This window comes from Penaeus monodon, chromosome 16, assembly GCF_015228065.2.
Source record: "Penaeus monodon isolate SGIC_2016 chromosome 16, NSTDA_Pmon_1, whole genome shotgun sequence".
In the NCBI taxonomy this organism is placed as follows: domain Eukaryota; kingdom Metazoa; phylum Arthropoda; class Malacostraca; order Decapoda; family Penaeidae; genus Penaeus; species Penaeus monodon.
The window spans coordinates 44,787,540-44,802,539 of NC_051401.1; the positions used below are offsets into that span (position 1 = coordinate 44,787,540).

The 15,000-nt window shown below is 40.0% G+C and overlaps 1 protein-coding gene across 2 annotated transcripts in view; it reads right to left on the bottom strand.

Annotated features, from left to right (window-relative positions):
• Positions 1-3,941: 3,941 nt before the first annotated feature.
• The window catches only part of LOC119582846 (ornithine decarboxylase-like), a 21,380-nt gene continuing 10,321 nt past the window's right edge, over positions 3,942-15,000 (bottom strand). For both annotated transcript variants that reach the window (XM_037931322.1, XM_037931323.1), the window contains exons 2-11: positions 13,106-13,248; positions 12,087-12,335; positions 11,022-11,118; positions 10,313-10,389; positions 9,729-9,901; positions 8,027-8,228; positions 7,433-7,585; positions 6,897-7,088; positions 5,921-6,135; positions 3,942-5,362 (exon numbers count right to left, since the gene is read on the bottom strand). In XM_037931322.1, coding sequence (XP_037787250.1) covers positions 5,134-5,362; positions 5,921-6,135; positions 6,897-7,088; positions 7,433-7,585; positions 8,027-8,228; positions 9,729-9,901; positions 10,313-10,389; positions 11,022-11,118; positions 12,087-12,179 — 1,431 coding nt within the window. In that variant the 5' untranslated portion in view covers positions 12,180-12,335; positions 13,106-13,248 and the 3' untranslated portion in view covers positions 3,942-5,133. The remainder of the gene's footprint in view (positions 5,363-5,920; positions 6,136-6,896; positions 7,089-7,432; positions 7,586-8,026; positions 8,229-9,728; positions 9,902-10,312; positions 10,390-11,021; positions 11,119-12,086; positions 12,336-13,105; positions 13,249-15,000) is intronic.

Sequence of the window (15,000 nt, forward strand, 5' to 3'; positions counted from 1 at the left end):
GGAGAGAGGAGAGAAGAGAGAGAGGAGAGAGAGAGAGAGAGAGAGAGAGAGAGAATCAGACTCAGATCAAGATTTAGCAAGAGAGAGGTTGATGGTTAGGTTTTAACAAACAAATACGCTAAAAAACAAAGGTCATATAGCACTACAGAAAGGTATAATATTGAAAGGGTAGAGGGGGGAGGCGAGTTAATTATTAGGTGCTATACGTGAACAGTCGTGCAGCAGTAAGATGGTACTGGAAAGGGTTAAGATGGGAATGGTAGAGAGGATGAGTGAATGGGTTAAGGCAGGATTAAGCGTGGGAGAATTAGATCAAGTGAAGGAAGTATTTGCGTCCGAGGAAGGAGAGCAGGTTGTCAAAAAAAAAAGTGTCTGTCGGTCTGTCTGTCTGTCTGTCTGTCTGTCTGTCTGTCTCTCTCTCTCTCTCTCACACACACACACACACACACACACACACACACACACACACACACACACACACACACACACACACACACACACACACACACACACACACACACACACACTGCAGTAAAATGTGGACAGGACAATAGAATGTGGAACAGAATGTGGAACTGAAAGGGACCATAAGGGCGGATCGGGCCTTCGTGGGTGTTGCGGCAGCGTGGAGTTCAGAGGAAGAGAAAGGAACATTATATGGCAGGGAAAAGGTGATGGGAGTGCGTTGTCTTCATGGAAATGTGGAGAAAGGCGAGAGCCACTGCTGACCTGGCTGAAAAAGTCACCCAGTTCATTAGCGACTTGGAGAGGATCAGAGATGAGAGCATCTCGAATATGGAGGACGGGGGCTGGATGGGGGGGGGGGGGTTGCCCGACAATTTATGGATCCGAGGCCAGACAGCTTTTAACAGATGTAGATTTAATGAGGAAACATAATTTCGCCAGCTTGTTGTTAGCTGTTCCGGATTGTACGGCGAAGACAGGCGGACGTTCTTTTAAGAGATGAGGGCTGATAGCTGATTAGGGGTGCCTCGCTTGTAGCAAGGCACTTCGTCCAGGCTGCGTGTTTTAAGCGAAGCGCTTTGGTGCAGTCAAAATTCCACCATGGAACACACTTGGAACTATAAGGTCTTGAGGTTCGGGAATGGCTGTGTAGGCAGCTCGTAGGGCTGTAACTGTGAAACATTGTAGCATATCTGAAATGGTCGAGAAGGGGGTGGAGAGAGAGGAATCGTAGAGTAAAATGAAAGCATACCAGTTAGCTCTATCAGCGCATTATCGTGGGGAATAAGAATTAGGATAAAGGAAGTAGGGGAGAGGACTGGAAAGTGGTCAGTCTAGGGAAAGTAGTCTAGAACTGACCAATGGAAGTCTAAATGGAGAAAAGGGGAGCAGAGAGAGAGGTTAAGACATGAAAACGGTTGTGTGCGCATGTCAGAGTGTGTGGGGGGGGGCGATCTGAATTAAGAATAATAATGTCAGCTGCGGAGAGGAAGCGTCCTAGGGATCGGCCACGGAAGGTAGTGATAGAATCACCCCAAAAGAGTGGCGGCAATTAAAATCACCAACTACGAGGAAAGGTGGCTGGAGTTGGGGAATTTGAGTTTCAAAGTCAATAGTGTGGGAGAGGGAGAAGGAGACTGAAATAACTATGATCCAGCTGCGAATAACTGTGCAAGGGTCAGTGGTTTGAAAGGGAGGTATAACATAAGGAGTTTTTTGATGGATAAGTGTAGACGAGACATAAAGGGAGTGTGGGGAAGAGCCAAAATGGGAAATTGGTATGGGAGGATATGTGACGAGGGAGTATGAGGAAGGGGTGTAGGGTGTACTTGAGTAAGAGGAGGATGGATATTGGCAGTCAGTGAGTGTAGAGAGAGTGGGAGTAGTGAAACTGGAGGGTGGATGGCGGGTTTTATGTCGATTTGGGACATGAGCAGATTGTTTTGAAGATCTTCAAGAGTTTCTGCAATGGAGTTGGTTGAGGAGTTTTGACTGATGTCTGAGGAGTAGAGGAAGGGGTAGGTGGAGGTGAGGGTGTGGTAGGAGAAAGTGGAACGTTTAGATTGTCTGCTGCAGGTAGCACAGTCTGTTAGAGATTGGAGTGTCTCGATTCAGAATGTCAAAAACATGACTGGGAGAGGTAGGGAGTAGAAGTGGGAACGTAAGATGGAGGAGGAATAGGTACAGGGGCAGTGCAGAACCATTTTGGGAGGAAGGGCAGAGTGATATACATTATTGGCGTAGGGAGTAAGACGTGCTTCCTGTCTGGCTTCGCGTAGAATGAGCCAAGTCTGAATCTGAGAATTGCCAATTCAGCCCCTATAAAATACATAATGGGAGCTGCCACAATTGGCACATGTGTGCAACTGTGCAGAGCAGTTTGACCGATTATGACCAGGTTGGGCACATGAAGGGCATTGGGCTGTGGGTGGACTAGACACCAACAATTCTAACACTGACGGAGGGGGGGGAGGTTGATATGGCCGGCCAGGGAGGGATTCTCCGCCAGTGTAAACATTCAAGGGAGGTCATGTCTAGGGAAGGCAATCTTGGCAATGTTGGTGGAGGTCTTACGATGGCCTCTAAGGGGAATGGTGTATGATACTGCATCATAGTCCATGAAGCAGGCAAGTAAGTCTTCTCCACAATCTGACCAATTTTTGTCGTGGACAGGGCAGTTTGTCGTGGAGATGGAGACAGTTCCGGCACAAGTATTAAGGAGGGGGGGGCAGTGAAATCTGTCAGGGTTGATAATCCTTTAACTTGGGTTTCAGATGTAACTATGACGGGGCGGGAACGATCGGACGGCTGCGGAAGGGAACTTTGCCTACTTGTTTTTGGAGACATTGCTGGCAGAGGAGTGTTGTCAGAGTAGGGAGGCGATCACGAAAAATCGATCCCATTTGGCAGGGCTAAACTGAGTATTTAAGAGGTTTGTAGAGGTGGGGGTAGTGGAAGGAGTATTGTTAAGAGAGACAGTAATGCGAGGGGAGGACAATAAGGCAGTAATGTTATAAAGGGGATAAAGTAGTTGATGAAGAAAGTTGAGGGGATGGAGATGAAGTAGATGATGCTGGGAGAGGAGGATGGTTTCCTGGAGATTGAGTATTGACCTGCATGGATAATTTTTACTGGGATGATGTGATAGTGGGCAATGAGGAAGGGGTAGTAGTAGCAGCATTCTGAGTCATGGTCAAAGAACCAGGAGAATTTGAAAAAGTTGGGATATCTGATAAAGGGGGAAGCCTCATTGCTCCTAATAATGGTACAAAGTCTTGATTACTAGCCATGGTATGCCTAGAGTATGTTGGGGAGAGAAACAGGGCCCCTAAATGGAGAGGAGTAAGGACTAGACAACTAAAACAGGGGAATAATGTGCCCATGGCTCCCCTAGGCTGTTCATGACTGGCACAAAGTCAGCCTTCCATCCTTTCAGCATGGCTCTCACACCTTAGGAAGTGGATAATAGAAGAGGCTGGAGAAGAGAGGGAAACAAAGGGGGACGGGAAAAGACTATGCAAAATTAGTGGAGTCAAGGCTTGCGGCCCAAGGTAGGTGATCCCTAACATTGAGTTATGAGAAGAGTGAGAGAGAGAAAGAGTGAGTGAGTGAGTGAGAGAGAGAGAGAGAGAGAGAGAGAGAGAGAGGAGAGAGAGAGAGAGAGAGAGAGAGAGAGAGAGAGAGAGAGAGTGAGTGAGTGAGTGAGTGAGTGAGTGAGTGAGTGAGTGAGTGAGTGAGTGAGAGAGAGAGAGAGAGAGAAAGAGTGAGTGAGCGTTTGAACATTCTCTGCTCTATTTTACTCCAGCTTTCATGAAAGTTGCACATAAAAAAAGCCCTCATTAAGTGAGTTTATACATCCAATCACAGCAATGCCACTTATGAAAATATCTGAAAGCTGTCAATCTCTACACCTTTCCCGGTTTGCAGACATCCAGATATCCTGGAGAAGGAATAAAAATGAAAAATAAAATACCCGGTAAATTTATTATATTTATTTCGCCAATTCATATGATTTTGCACTGCAGAACAGTGCCGTAAGCTTGGCTGTGATACACATTGCCATAGGGTTACAAGTCCCACCAGAGAACTTGGAATGTCAAAATGCCAGAAATAGGAGCCAAATGGAGCTATTAATAACAAGAGAGCAATGTAACCTCAACTGTTCTAACCAACTGAATGATTGATCTTCAGAACTGGCAAAAGCTTGGCAAAGAACCCATGATAATACTGGTAATAACTATCCCCTGAAAACAACATACATATATGCAGTATTAACTTCCTTGATCATCTACTATAAACTTGAAGTAAGCAGAAGAGGAATCACTACCCAAGAAACAGAGAGAATGACAATAAATGAAAAATAAAATAACCATAACAATAAATCTGCAAGTACTGATCAACACTTCTCAAGCTGCGTGGCAGAACAGAGAGAACAAAGAGGTCTGGTAATAAGGGTTTTCCTTTCTGTCTTGATCTTTTAAACTAAACTTGGGCTTGAGATGGGCTTTCTACTAGTTCATACAAGTTTGCTCTAGTGATTGCCAACTAAATCGAGCATGTAAAATGTAAACAGTAACACCGACTGATAAAGACGACTGAGTAACACTGACAGATTTAGCAGTACAGTCACTTCTATTCAGTTGACAGCTTGGTGAGCATAGTCAGGTCTTACTTCACCCAAGTGTCTGATTACTAGCAAAAACCATGAGGATATGGCCACTTGATTGCTACAGGGATCACAACCACTTAACATAACACAGAGACCCCTAAAAAAAAGAGAGAGAGAAAAAGAACAAGTTTGACATTAGTTCTTCAATCTTGGAACAAAAAGGCTATTCCCGAAACAACCAAAACATCTTGGCATACGTTCAGTATCCCATGGCTTCTAACATGAAAAAAAGTTATTCCTTTCTACGGTCGGTGATTTCTCTCCAATTTACATGGATTGTCTGATAATATTCTGTTAAATCAACTCTCAAGATAAGAAAAAAAAAAGAGAGAAAAAAAAAAAGAAAGGAGAAATTCAACATACCAACAGCATTACAACAAACATTTAATCAGTTACTGGTCTTGATTGGTTTATATTTACTCTTTTTTTTTTTCTTAACTTCAATGCATACTTCTTCATTCATAGGGAAGGTCATGGAAATCTGGATGTTTTCTTTCCTTTTACATTTCACCCACATCGATGACAGTGAGGTGTGCCAGCTGCTCATCCAGGTTGCCAGAGTCATGAGTGGTGACTGAGCACGGCCAGCGGGTCGCCAGGGATGAGGAGCCGGAGCCACCCTCCTCACGCTGCTGCTGCTGATCATTCTCAGAGCTGCCCATCATGACGCAGGCCCCGTCAATCTGCTTGAAGTTGACGACTGAGCCCATGAACTCCTCCAGGTAGAGCCTGTCATAATGATAAAGAGGGTAAGACATGATGTTTTTCACCTTTTAATAGGAATGACATTTATTCAGTGATATACAAAAAGGACCTAAGCTTTAGCTTAATCTCAACATCAAATACAAGGACCCAAAAATGGTTGTATAATTGTAATATTAAAAATATCTAAAACAATAACAATGTTTGTTCCTCCCAGTCAATCCTAACCCAAATTCAACAACTATGCTCTTGTAACCTCAAATGTAGACATGTAATAAAACAGTCATGCAGTAGAGGAATCACCAGTTTATGATGTTCTGAGTCACTTGACTCCTCTTCACATGGCAAATGACTGAAATTTCATCTTGGCCTTATCATCTGAAGTGGAGTTAAGACTGCTGTAATCATTCCCCTTAAAACTGTGGCCGTTTCCTTTAACATGTTATTATAAATCTGTACAAAGATACAAAATAGCCAAACTTGGGTTCTCCATATCAGACTATCTTGCACATCAAAAGAGAAAGGTACCTAACAACTTGACTCACAGCAACAGCCCTGGGCCCCTCTTGGCTAGCTGGCTCTTACCATGTGTGATGCGGGACAACCACGTGTACACTGGGGAGGGGGAAGCCATTGAAGCCCCCAGCAGCAGCCAGGGTGTAGGCCCCCATCTCTGGCCAGACCAGCCAGTCTCCACAAGCCAGCTGGGGCAGCTTGGCCTCGGAGACCACCTGGTCCAAGCCGTCGCAGGTGGGACCCCAGATCGAGCAGGGTGTGTAAGACTCCTCGGGGCCTTTGTCCTGCGGAGGAAGAGAGGTTTTGCTCAGTAATTTGGATTTGGAGAAATATGATAAGGAAGCAAAAGATGTAAGAAAAAGAGAAGGAGATAGGGGAAGCAAGGGAAGGATGAGGAACAGAAGAAATAAGAACACAAAGTAGAAGTGGAAACTGAATATAGAGGAAGAGGGAATCTGAGAGAGTGAGAGCAAGAGAGATCAAGAAAGAGCAAAAGAGAAAAAGAGAGAAAGAGAGAAAGAGAGAGGGAGAGGGAGAGAGAGAGAGAGAGAGGGAGAGGGAGAGGGAGAGAGAGAGAGAGAGAGAGAGAGAGAGAGAGAGAGAGAGAGAGAGAGAGAGAGAGAGAGAGAGAGAGAGAGAGAGAGAGAGAGAGAGAGAGAGAGAGAGAGAGAGAGAGAGAGAGGAGAGAGAGAGAGAGAGAGAGAGAGAGAGAGAGAGAGAGAGAGGGGGAGGGAGGGAGAGAGAGATGATAAAAATACAACTTTTACAGCAGAATAAAATATAATAATAAAAAAGCTAACATAAATACACTTCACATGAATGAAGTGACAATGAAATTTATATTCTTTTCAGCAATGAACACAGCATATGTAATCAACCAAGTTCAATATTTAGTACAAAGGATATACATAAATGGGTTTTGTTCAAAACCAATATGTTTAATCTCCCTGGTAAGACTTCCTTTACTCAGATGCATATGCACAAACTCATACACATGCACGCACGCACGCACACACACACACACACAAACACACAAATAGCTCACCTCAAGCAACATGGGGTACACTTCCTGGTGGTCGTACAAGGTGCAGTTGAAGGAGCCATAGACGCCGTCATTGATGTAGTACATGGTGGAAAGAAGCGTGCCGTTGTCATCACACACCTCCCGCTTGGCCATTACGTAGGTGGCCAGGGTGAAGGCCGAAGCCACAACATAACGGCCCGGCTCAGCGATCACCTGAAATTTTGCAACAGATGTGGTGTGATATTTTGAAACTTTCAGCAGGTGAGGTTAACTTGTACATGCTAATTCATGCACTTACTGCTCCTCAGTATGTTTCCAAACAAAAGAAACCTACACTAAAAGCTCTTATTTCACATACGATTTTTACCTTTAAGTATCAAGACGATGACTCGATATCAAATCAATCACTGAGTATTTCAATATCAATAAAGTTAATGAAATTCACCAAATTCACAGCAGGAAGGGAAAAGAAAAGAAAGGAAGGGAAAAGAAAAAGGACCATGATTTCCACCCCACAGCCAAAACAAAACTAAGGAACAGCTTCCTCCCCCCCTTACCTTGACACCACAGCCCTCAGGGAAGTGCTCATCCAGGGAGTTGTTGACGTACTCTGCGATCTCGTCCAAGGTGCTGTTGCGCGTGCCAGGGAAACCACCACCAATGTCCAGCAAGTTCAGCTTGAAACCCAGCTCTTGGGCTTCATCAAAGATCTGGTAGTTATACAAGAATGAACAGAGACTGTACAAAAGAGCAAAAATATTACAGCAGTGAAAACAAATAATATTAAAAGATGAGAAAATATGATTATTCTAATAATAACAAAAGATATGATGATAATGGTGGTAGAATAAATACTTAAAAATCATAAACATAATGACAGTGAAATTATGAAAATGATGACGTTCAACATCCTCATCCTCACCCTCATGGTGTGCATTTAGTGCAGTAAATAAATAGAGATAATAAATCGTAATTTGTTTTAAAAGCATTCTGCACCAAAAAATGCCTGTTGAATGGCTGAATAATCTTTATACTGACATGTACATTCTCTAAAAATACAGGGGGAGCCTTCAAGGAACCAAACCCCCTGGGATCCCCAAAATTTACTAACAGTACCATTAACTGGTAAATGAAGCCTTTCACTAACTGACCTGCCTTGCTGCGGTAATTGCCCGCTGGAACACCGAGGGCTCACGGCAGCCTGACCCGACATGGAAAGAGACACCAACAATGTTGAGATCAAGTGCCCGGGCAGTGGCCAGGAGAGCCCCAGCATCCTCAGGCAAAACCCCGAACTTTATGCCAAGGGGGCACTGGGAGTCTTCAGCATCACAGCGGATCCTCAGCACAAGCCTGTGGTGCGAAAATGTGGTTATAGCTGTGATTTTTTAAAAATAATTAGTAGTTTTCCTTTTCATGATGGTACCTAGTGATACCTAATGAGGTTTTTTACTTTTCTGAAAGTTCAGGAATGCTCGTAATTCAAAAATAGATATCTCTTACAGAAATACAAATAAACATACTATCTATTACATGAGTCGACAGAAACAGTGGCTGAATAAAATCCACATTTTCTTGAGACAGCAATATTTTTTTCATTCTAAGCCCTTAACCAATAAAAAAGTAAATAAAAAATAAATACTATTTACAACAGGACACTTCAAAATAAACAAATAAGCATGCAAATAAATAATTAACCTACAATCTACCCCAGTAGTTCCCACATTTTCCCTGTAAAGACTCCATTTCATGTGTATTAATTTCCCCATGGTTCTCAGTTCCTTGAAAGATCGGTCCATGACACACCCACTTTCCCTAATACTTCTTTCAACTGAAAGGTGCATATAAAGAATTAACCAAAAAATAATAATGCTCAACTTAAGCAGCTAAATAAAATTTCCAGGTGATTTTTCTTAAATTATGGCCTAACACAGGGCTTACACCACATTTGTGATAACAAAATCAAATTCTATGCAGATTAACCTACTGGCACTGGGTACATTTACTGTCCCCTGCAGTTCTGTTTCCTGAATTTTGTTTACACATAGATGGCTCCACATGTGCTCAGGCACTAAGAAGGCAATTAGGTGACCCCCTAAGTGAGCGCACCTCATTTCCCCTTTCCATGGGTTTTGGGGAAATAAGTTTTTTTTTTCTAGGGCTATTAATATTGCTGTTATTGTTATTATTGTCTTTATGTTCCCGTGATGTTATCAAAATACTAACAGCAATAAAAAATGCATATATGAAGAAGAAGAAGAAGAAGAAGAAGAAGAAGAAGAAGAAGAAGAAGTAGAAGAAGAAGAAGAAGAAAAATTTATATATATATATATATATATATATATTATATATATATATATATATATATATATATATATATATATATATATATATATATATATATATATATATATATATATATATATATATATAATCAAGGAACAGGTCAAACGGGTGACATAGGTGAGACTAGTAAATTGCTTATTGGTGACTAAGCATCTATGAGTAAGTAACATTAATAAAATAAAATCACAGTGGATATAGTATGTGCCTAAAAGCCATTCTGACGCCAACCGCCTACAACTGACCCAATCCTCTCTAAGAGCTCTGCTTCCAAACTTCACACCACTTAATGTGCACTTCGGGATTACACCCTTGAATTTGTAATGTTCTATTATTGTCTGCCAATCCTATTTATTACCAATCCTTAGAAGTATGGACCAAAACAATCTACTTCTTCCTATGCAATGAGTACAAATAAAATGACCAAATAAAATTAATCATAATATTCTTGGAATAATAAAAAAAAAAAAAAAAAAAAAAAAAAAAAACACTGAAATCCCTGTCACTCACTGGGCGTTGGGGTAGTAAGCCTTGACTTTATGGAGTTCCGTCTCGTTATCAAAGGTCATGAGGGACACATCCTCCTTGGCTGCATAGCGCAAGTGGGACGCTGGTTTACACGGGTGGGCGTAGATGATGCGAGACCTATCTACGCCCAGGTCCAGGATCTTCTTTATCTCCACCTGTGTGAAAGGGAGAAGCGTGGACAGAGTGAGAAAAACAAAAATCTATATATAACAATAATTACTATTCACGAAAACTAAATGAGGTAAGAGATATAATCCACTCTCAAGATCAGACTATCTCAACCTAAATATTCTTAAATATAACACTCTTAAAGGGAATTTTTGCTCTGCCAGTGAATAATAATTCAAGAACTTGTTTAAATAATGAATCTACAACAAGTTTAAGATTTTGTGTATTGCTATCATTATTAGACTATATATGTAACAAACTTATCATGCACATTCAGCCCTTTTCACTCTGCTGAAATTTGCTCCTCCTAGAAGTATAACAGAGTAAAACATGATATAACTCTCCACTTGTCCGAACGGAACACTCGGTGAACTGTATAACGCTGTCAAAAGCCTCACCTTCGAAGCACAATCAAAGCCAGTCCCAAGAGCAGCTAGCAACTCTAGCACTGTCTGATTGTCATTGCATTTCACAGCTGTAAAGGCAAATGAAGATTTAACAAAAAGTGCCTTAAGCATAATTCTCTTTTTTTAAGTCTTCTCTTGTCATAATCAAATATACCTTTGCAACACGAGGCATTTCAGAAACCTGATAGTAAGAAAGTGATATTCCAGTCTCGACTAGTTGCCTTGCTTTAGATCATTAGCACTTATCTACTGAGAGAAAATACTGAAAGGACCTTTAAGTTAACAATCTCATTCTCCAAAACTCAAGCTACAGATTCCTTTTAATATCTTTTAAGAAAGCAAGTCAATCTAGATTTTTAGTAGTCCTATTACTTTTTACCTAACCCATTGGTGCCAGGTAATTGTACTGTCCACTGTACTTATATTTTGAGGATTCTATTTACACACAGATGGCCCCAAAAGCACCTAGCAATCAAGGGGTTAATTAGTATAATCAATGCTAATAGCCATATGAACTAAAAAACAAAAATCTTTCTTCAAATCAAGGCATGGGGTTAACAGATGAGACCAGACAGAAATTAACTCCTTGGTGACTGAGCTCTTGTGGCCGTATCTACATGTAAATAGAATTTGTAAACTGTGCCATCCCAGCATCAGAGAAAGAAAATAATGAAAAAGTACAAGGCAGGTAAATCTTCACCATAGAAGGGCTTGACGCGGGGCATCTTCAGACGCCAAATCTTGATCTTCTGCACGATGTCACCGATGTCCAGAACGTAGAATGGGTCTTCGCGTCCCTGAGAAGGGGGGAGAGAGATCACTTACCAAAGGCTGAGTTTGGAGAATAGTTTGGAGGTTCATTAAGTTCAAATAATAAATACCGCAGTCTGAACTTTTTGTTCGTAAATCAATATCTATTTCAACATTAAATATAGCAGGAAGTTCAAATTACTGGGAAATGGTTGAAATGCATATAAAAGATAAAAAAGGATAGGAAGCACAGAAGAGAAAGCATCAATAATAAAATCAATATGGAGGAAGAGAATTAGGAAGGGGATGGAGAGGATGAGGAGGAAAAAGAAAGGATAAGCAGAGCAGGAGCAGGAGGAGGAGGGAGATAAAGAGAGAGAAGAGAGAGAAGAGAGGGAGGGAGGGAGGGAGGGAGGGAGGGAAGGGAGGAGGGAGGGAGGGGAGGGAGGGAGAGAGGAGAGGGAGAGGGAGAGAGAGAGGGAGAGAGAGAGAGAGAGAGAGAGAGAGAGAGAGAGAGAGAGAGAGAGAGAGAGAGAGAGAGAGAGAGAGAGAGAGAGAGAGAGAGAGAGAGAGAGAGAGAGAGAGAGAGAGAGAGAGAGAGAGAGAGAGAGAGAGAGAGAGAGAGAGAGAGAGAAGAGAGAGAGAGAGAGAGACAGAGAGAGAGAGAGAGAGAGAGAGAGAGAGAGAGAGAGAGAGAGAGAGAGAGAGAGAGAGAGAGAGAGAGAGAGAGAGAGAGAGAGAGAGAGAGAGAGAATAAGTCAGAAGGAAAATGAGAGAGAATGAGAAGGAAGGAGGGATGAAAAGATGGCAAAAAAGTAGAAGAAGAAGAAGAAGAAGAAGAAGAAGAGGATGAAGAAGAGGAAGATGAGGAAGAAGAGGAAGAGGAAGAAGAAGAAGAAGAAGATGATGAAGAAGAAGAAGAGGAAGAGGAAGAAGAAGAGGAAGAAGAAGAGGAAGAAGAAGAGGAGGAAGATGAAGATGAAGATAAAGATGAAGAAGAAGAAGAAGGACTCACGGTCTCCTTGGTCAAGTCCCTGATAGCATCCATGGTCGTCTCCTGGTTGAGGATGCGCGCAGACCCCGTGAAAAAATTGCACTCCAGCTTCATGTTTGCACGGTTTGGCAGTTGTCTTGTTGAAGTTCTGTTATTTAGCACTTGTTGTTGTTGGGCGATGTTTGGATTAGATTCGAGAAGGGGGATGGGAGCAATTTAGAAAAGAGTTCTCTTGTGGTTCTTGTAACCTCCACGGTAATGTGTATCAGCCTGCGGAAGGAAGGGACGCGTGAAGGAGGGGAATCAAAATTTGCACGAGGATTCCTATCACGTCTCTACAGGCCTGCAGAAGGAAGGGGCATCGAGGCATGGAGGGGAGGCATGGAGGGGAGGCATGCAGCAGAGGGATTAATCTTGGCATTAGGAATTCCGTGTGATGCACTGTGCGATGGAGGGGACGTGTAGATATGGGGTTTCATTTTTGCCAGAGGAATTCTATATGAACTTTACTATGGAAGCGAGATGAACTGCAGGAGGGGGGGGGGGTGCCTAGGGAGGGGGATTCAATTTGACAGAAGGAATTCCACTTTTACTGGCCTGTCAACGAACTTTGCAACGGAAGGGGCATGTGAATATCGAAGGATTCATTATAACAATGTTAGTTTACCTACGTATAGTCTTTACTGATTTGAGGATGGGAGGACTTGTGTAAATGAGATAATGGTTTAATCAGAAGAAAGAAAAAAAAAAAAAAAAAAAAAAAAAAAAAAAAAAAAAAAATGCATAAAGAATTCCAAATGCTCATTTACATATTTAAAATACTAAAATGCCGATGTTGAAAATGCATTTCATTCCATTAACTAATTCAGATTTTATACTCTACAAACTACTAAACCTCCTTCCAACGAACGACCTTTACCCTCCTGAACATAACCCCAAACCCCAACGAACCAAAACCTTGACCCACGGCCCCCCAAACTTACCCACAGACCCATACCAACCCCTAGAGTTAACCTGCTCCAAACCGCTGCGTAACCCACCTTAGTTACGGCCTGTGTAACCTCAGAATGGAGGTTGGGGGCAAACCTCAGTACCACGGTGGTAGACCGTTAAGTGTGAATCTCCAGTTGCCCCCGTACAGGGTAAAGGTGCACTGGTCCAGACGGCTGCCCGAGTATCGTCCCTATAAGCAAACGAGAGAAAAATAATTAGTCGACGGTGTGAGAGAAACGCAGTCAAGTAGTAACAGTAAAAACAACCGCATTTAAATAAATTGGTAAAAATAACAAATGTAGTAAAAAATAAATGCATTAATAAATGAATGATGATACAAAAAATAACAATAATAATAATACAATCTAAGATTTCTATTAGTATGACCAAACCAAAGGTATAATAAGGAAAAAAAAAGTAAGAACAGTAACATTGATAATGGCAAATATATTAAATATCAACAGTAGCAAAAAACATCAACAACAATACCAAATTTCACAACATTAATGACAACTATCTGAAAAAAATATTTATGAAAAGCAAAATAAAAATACAGTGATCATCTTCATCCTCATAATCACAAAAAAAATCATCATCATTATTTTATCAGTATCAGTATCATTATTAACATTAACCATGGCAAGAACTCCGCTAAAGAAATACATGAAAATAATAATATTCCCGACCTACACAATAGTAATTGTCATACTTGTAATAAGAAAAGTAAGCAAATGAGAAAGGAAATAAAAAAAGTCAATAACAGAAAAGATAATAACTGTAATAATAACTGCAACAACAATAATAGTAATAGTAATAGTAAAAAAAAAAAAAAAAAAAAAAAAAAAAAAAAAAAAAAAAAAAAAAAAAAAAAAAAAAAAAAAAAAAAAAAAAAAAAAAAAAATAATATTATATATATATATATATATATATATATATATATATATATTATAATAATGATAAGGAGAGCAATAATAATAATAATATAAATGGTAATAATAAAAATAATAGTAATGATAGCAATAATCATCATCCTCATCATATTACTATTATTATCATTATTATTATCATCATTAATAATCATGATCACTCTAATAAAAATCACAATAACAAATAAAAATGATAACAACAGTAACAGAAACCAACGAAAAACATACCATGACAAATGCAACAAAGAACTGATAGGCACATCATCATCACCCTTGTCATTACCATAACCAGCCGTAACAGAAAACCACTAATAACAATAACCGACATTAAAAAAGCAAAGACACCGATGCTAACAAAAAATATAATACGCCAAAAATAAAAATAGCAGGAATAACAAACGACGGATATTTACCCTCCCTTATAATTTCCCCGTCTCCACTATCGTAACACGAACATTGATACTGTTACAAAATTTGCTAAAAACACATTAACTGCTATCTTCATTTTCCTCTTATTATTATTGTTTTACTTCTCACAATATCATTACCACTGATAAACAGAATCAGAATTCACTTTAATATTAACATTTAGATAACATCAAAATGGTCCTAATGCCAGCAACATTAAGTATTAGTATTAGTAGTAATTGTAATAATAATAATAATAATAATAATAATAATAATAATAATAATAATAATAATAATAATAATAGTAATAATAATAATAACAATAATAATGATAATCATAAAAAAATAATAATAATAATAATATCAGTAATAATGATCACACACACACACACACAAATGCATATATATACATCCATATTTTATATATATATATATACATATATATATATATATATATATATATATATATATATATATATATATATTATATATATATACACACATTTGCATAAAAAATGCCAAGACAAGACCTGGTGCCGACTGCAACATTGACCACCAACTACTAACTATTGACTTTAAAATAAGACTCAAAAAGATGGAGCGTCCAA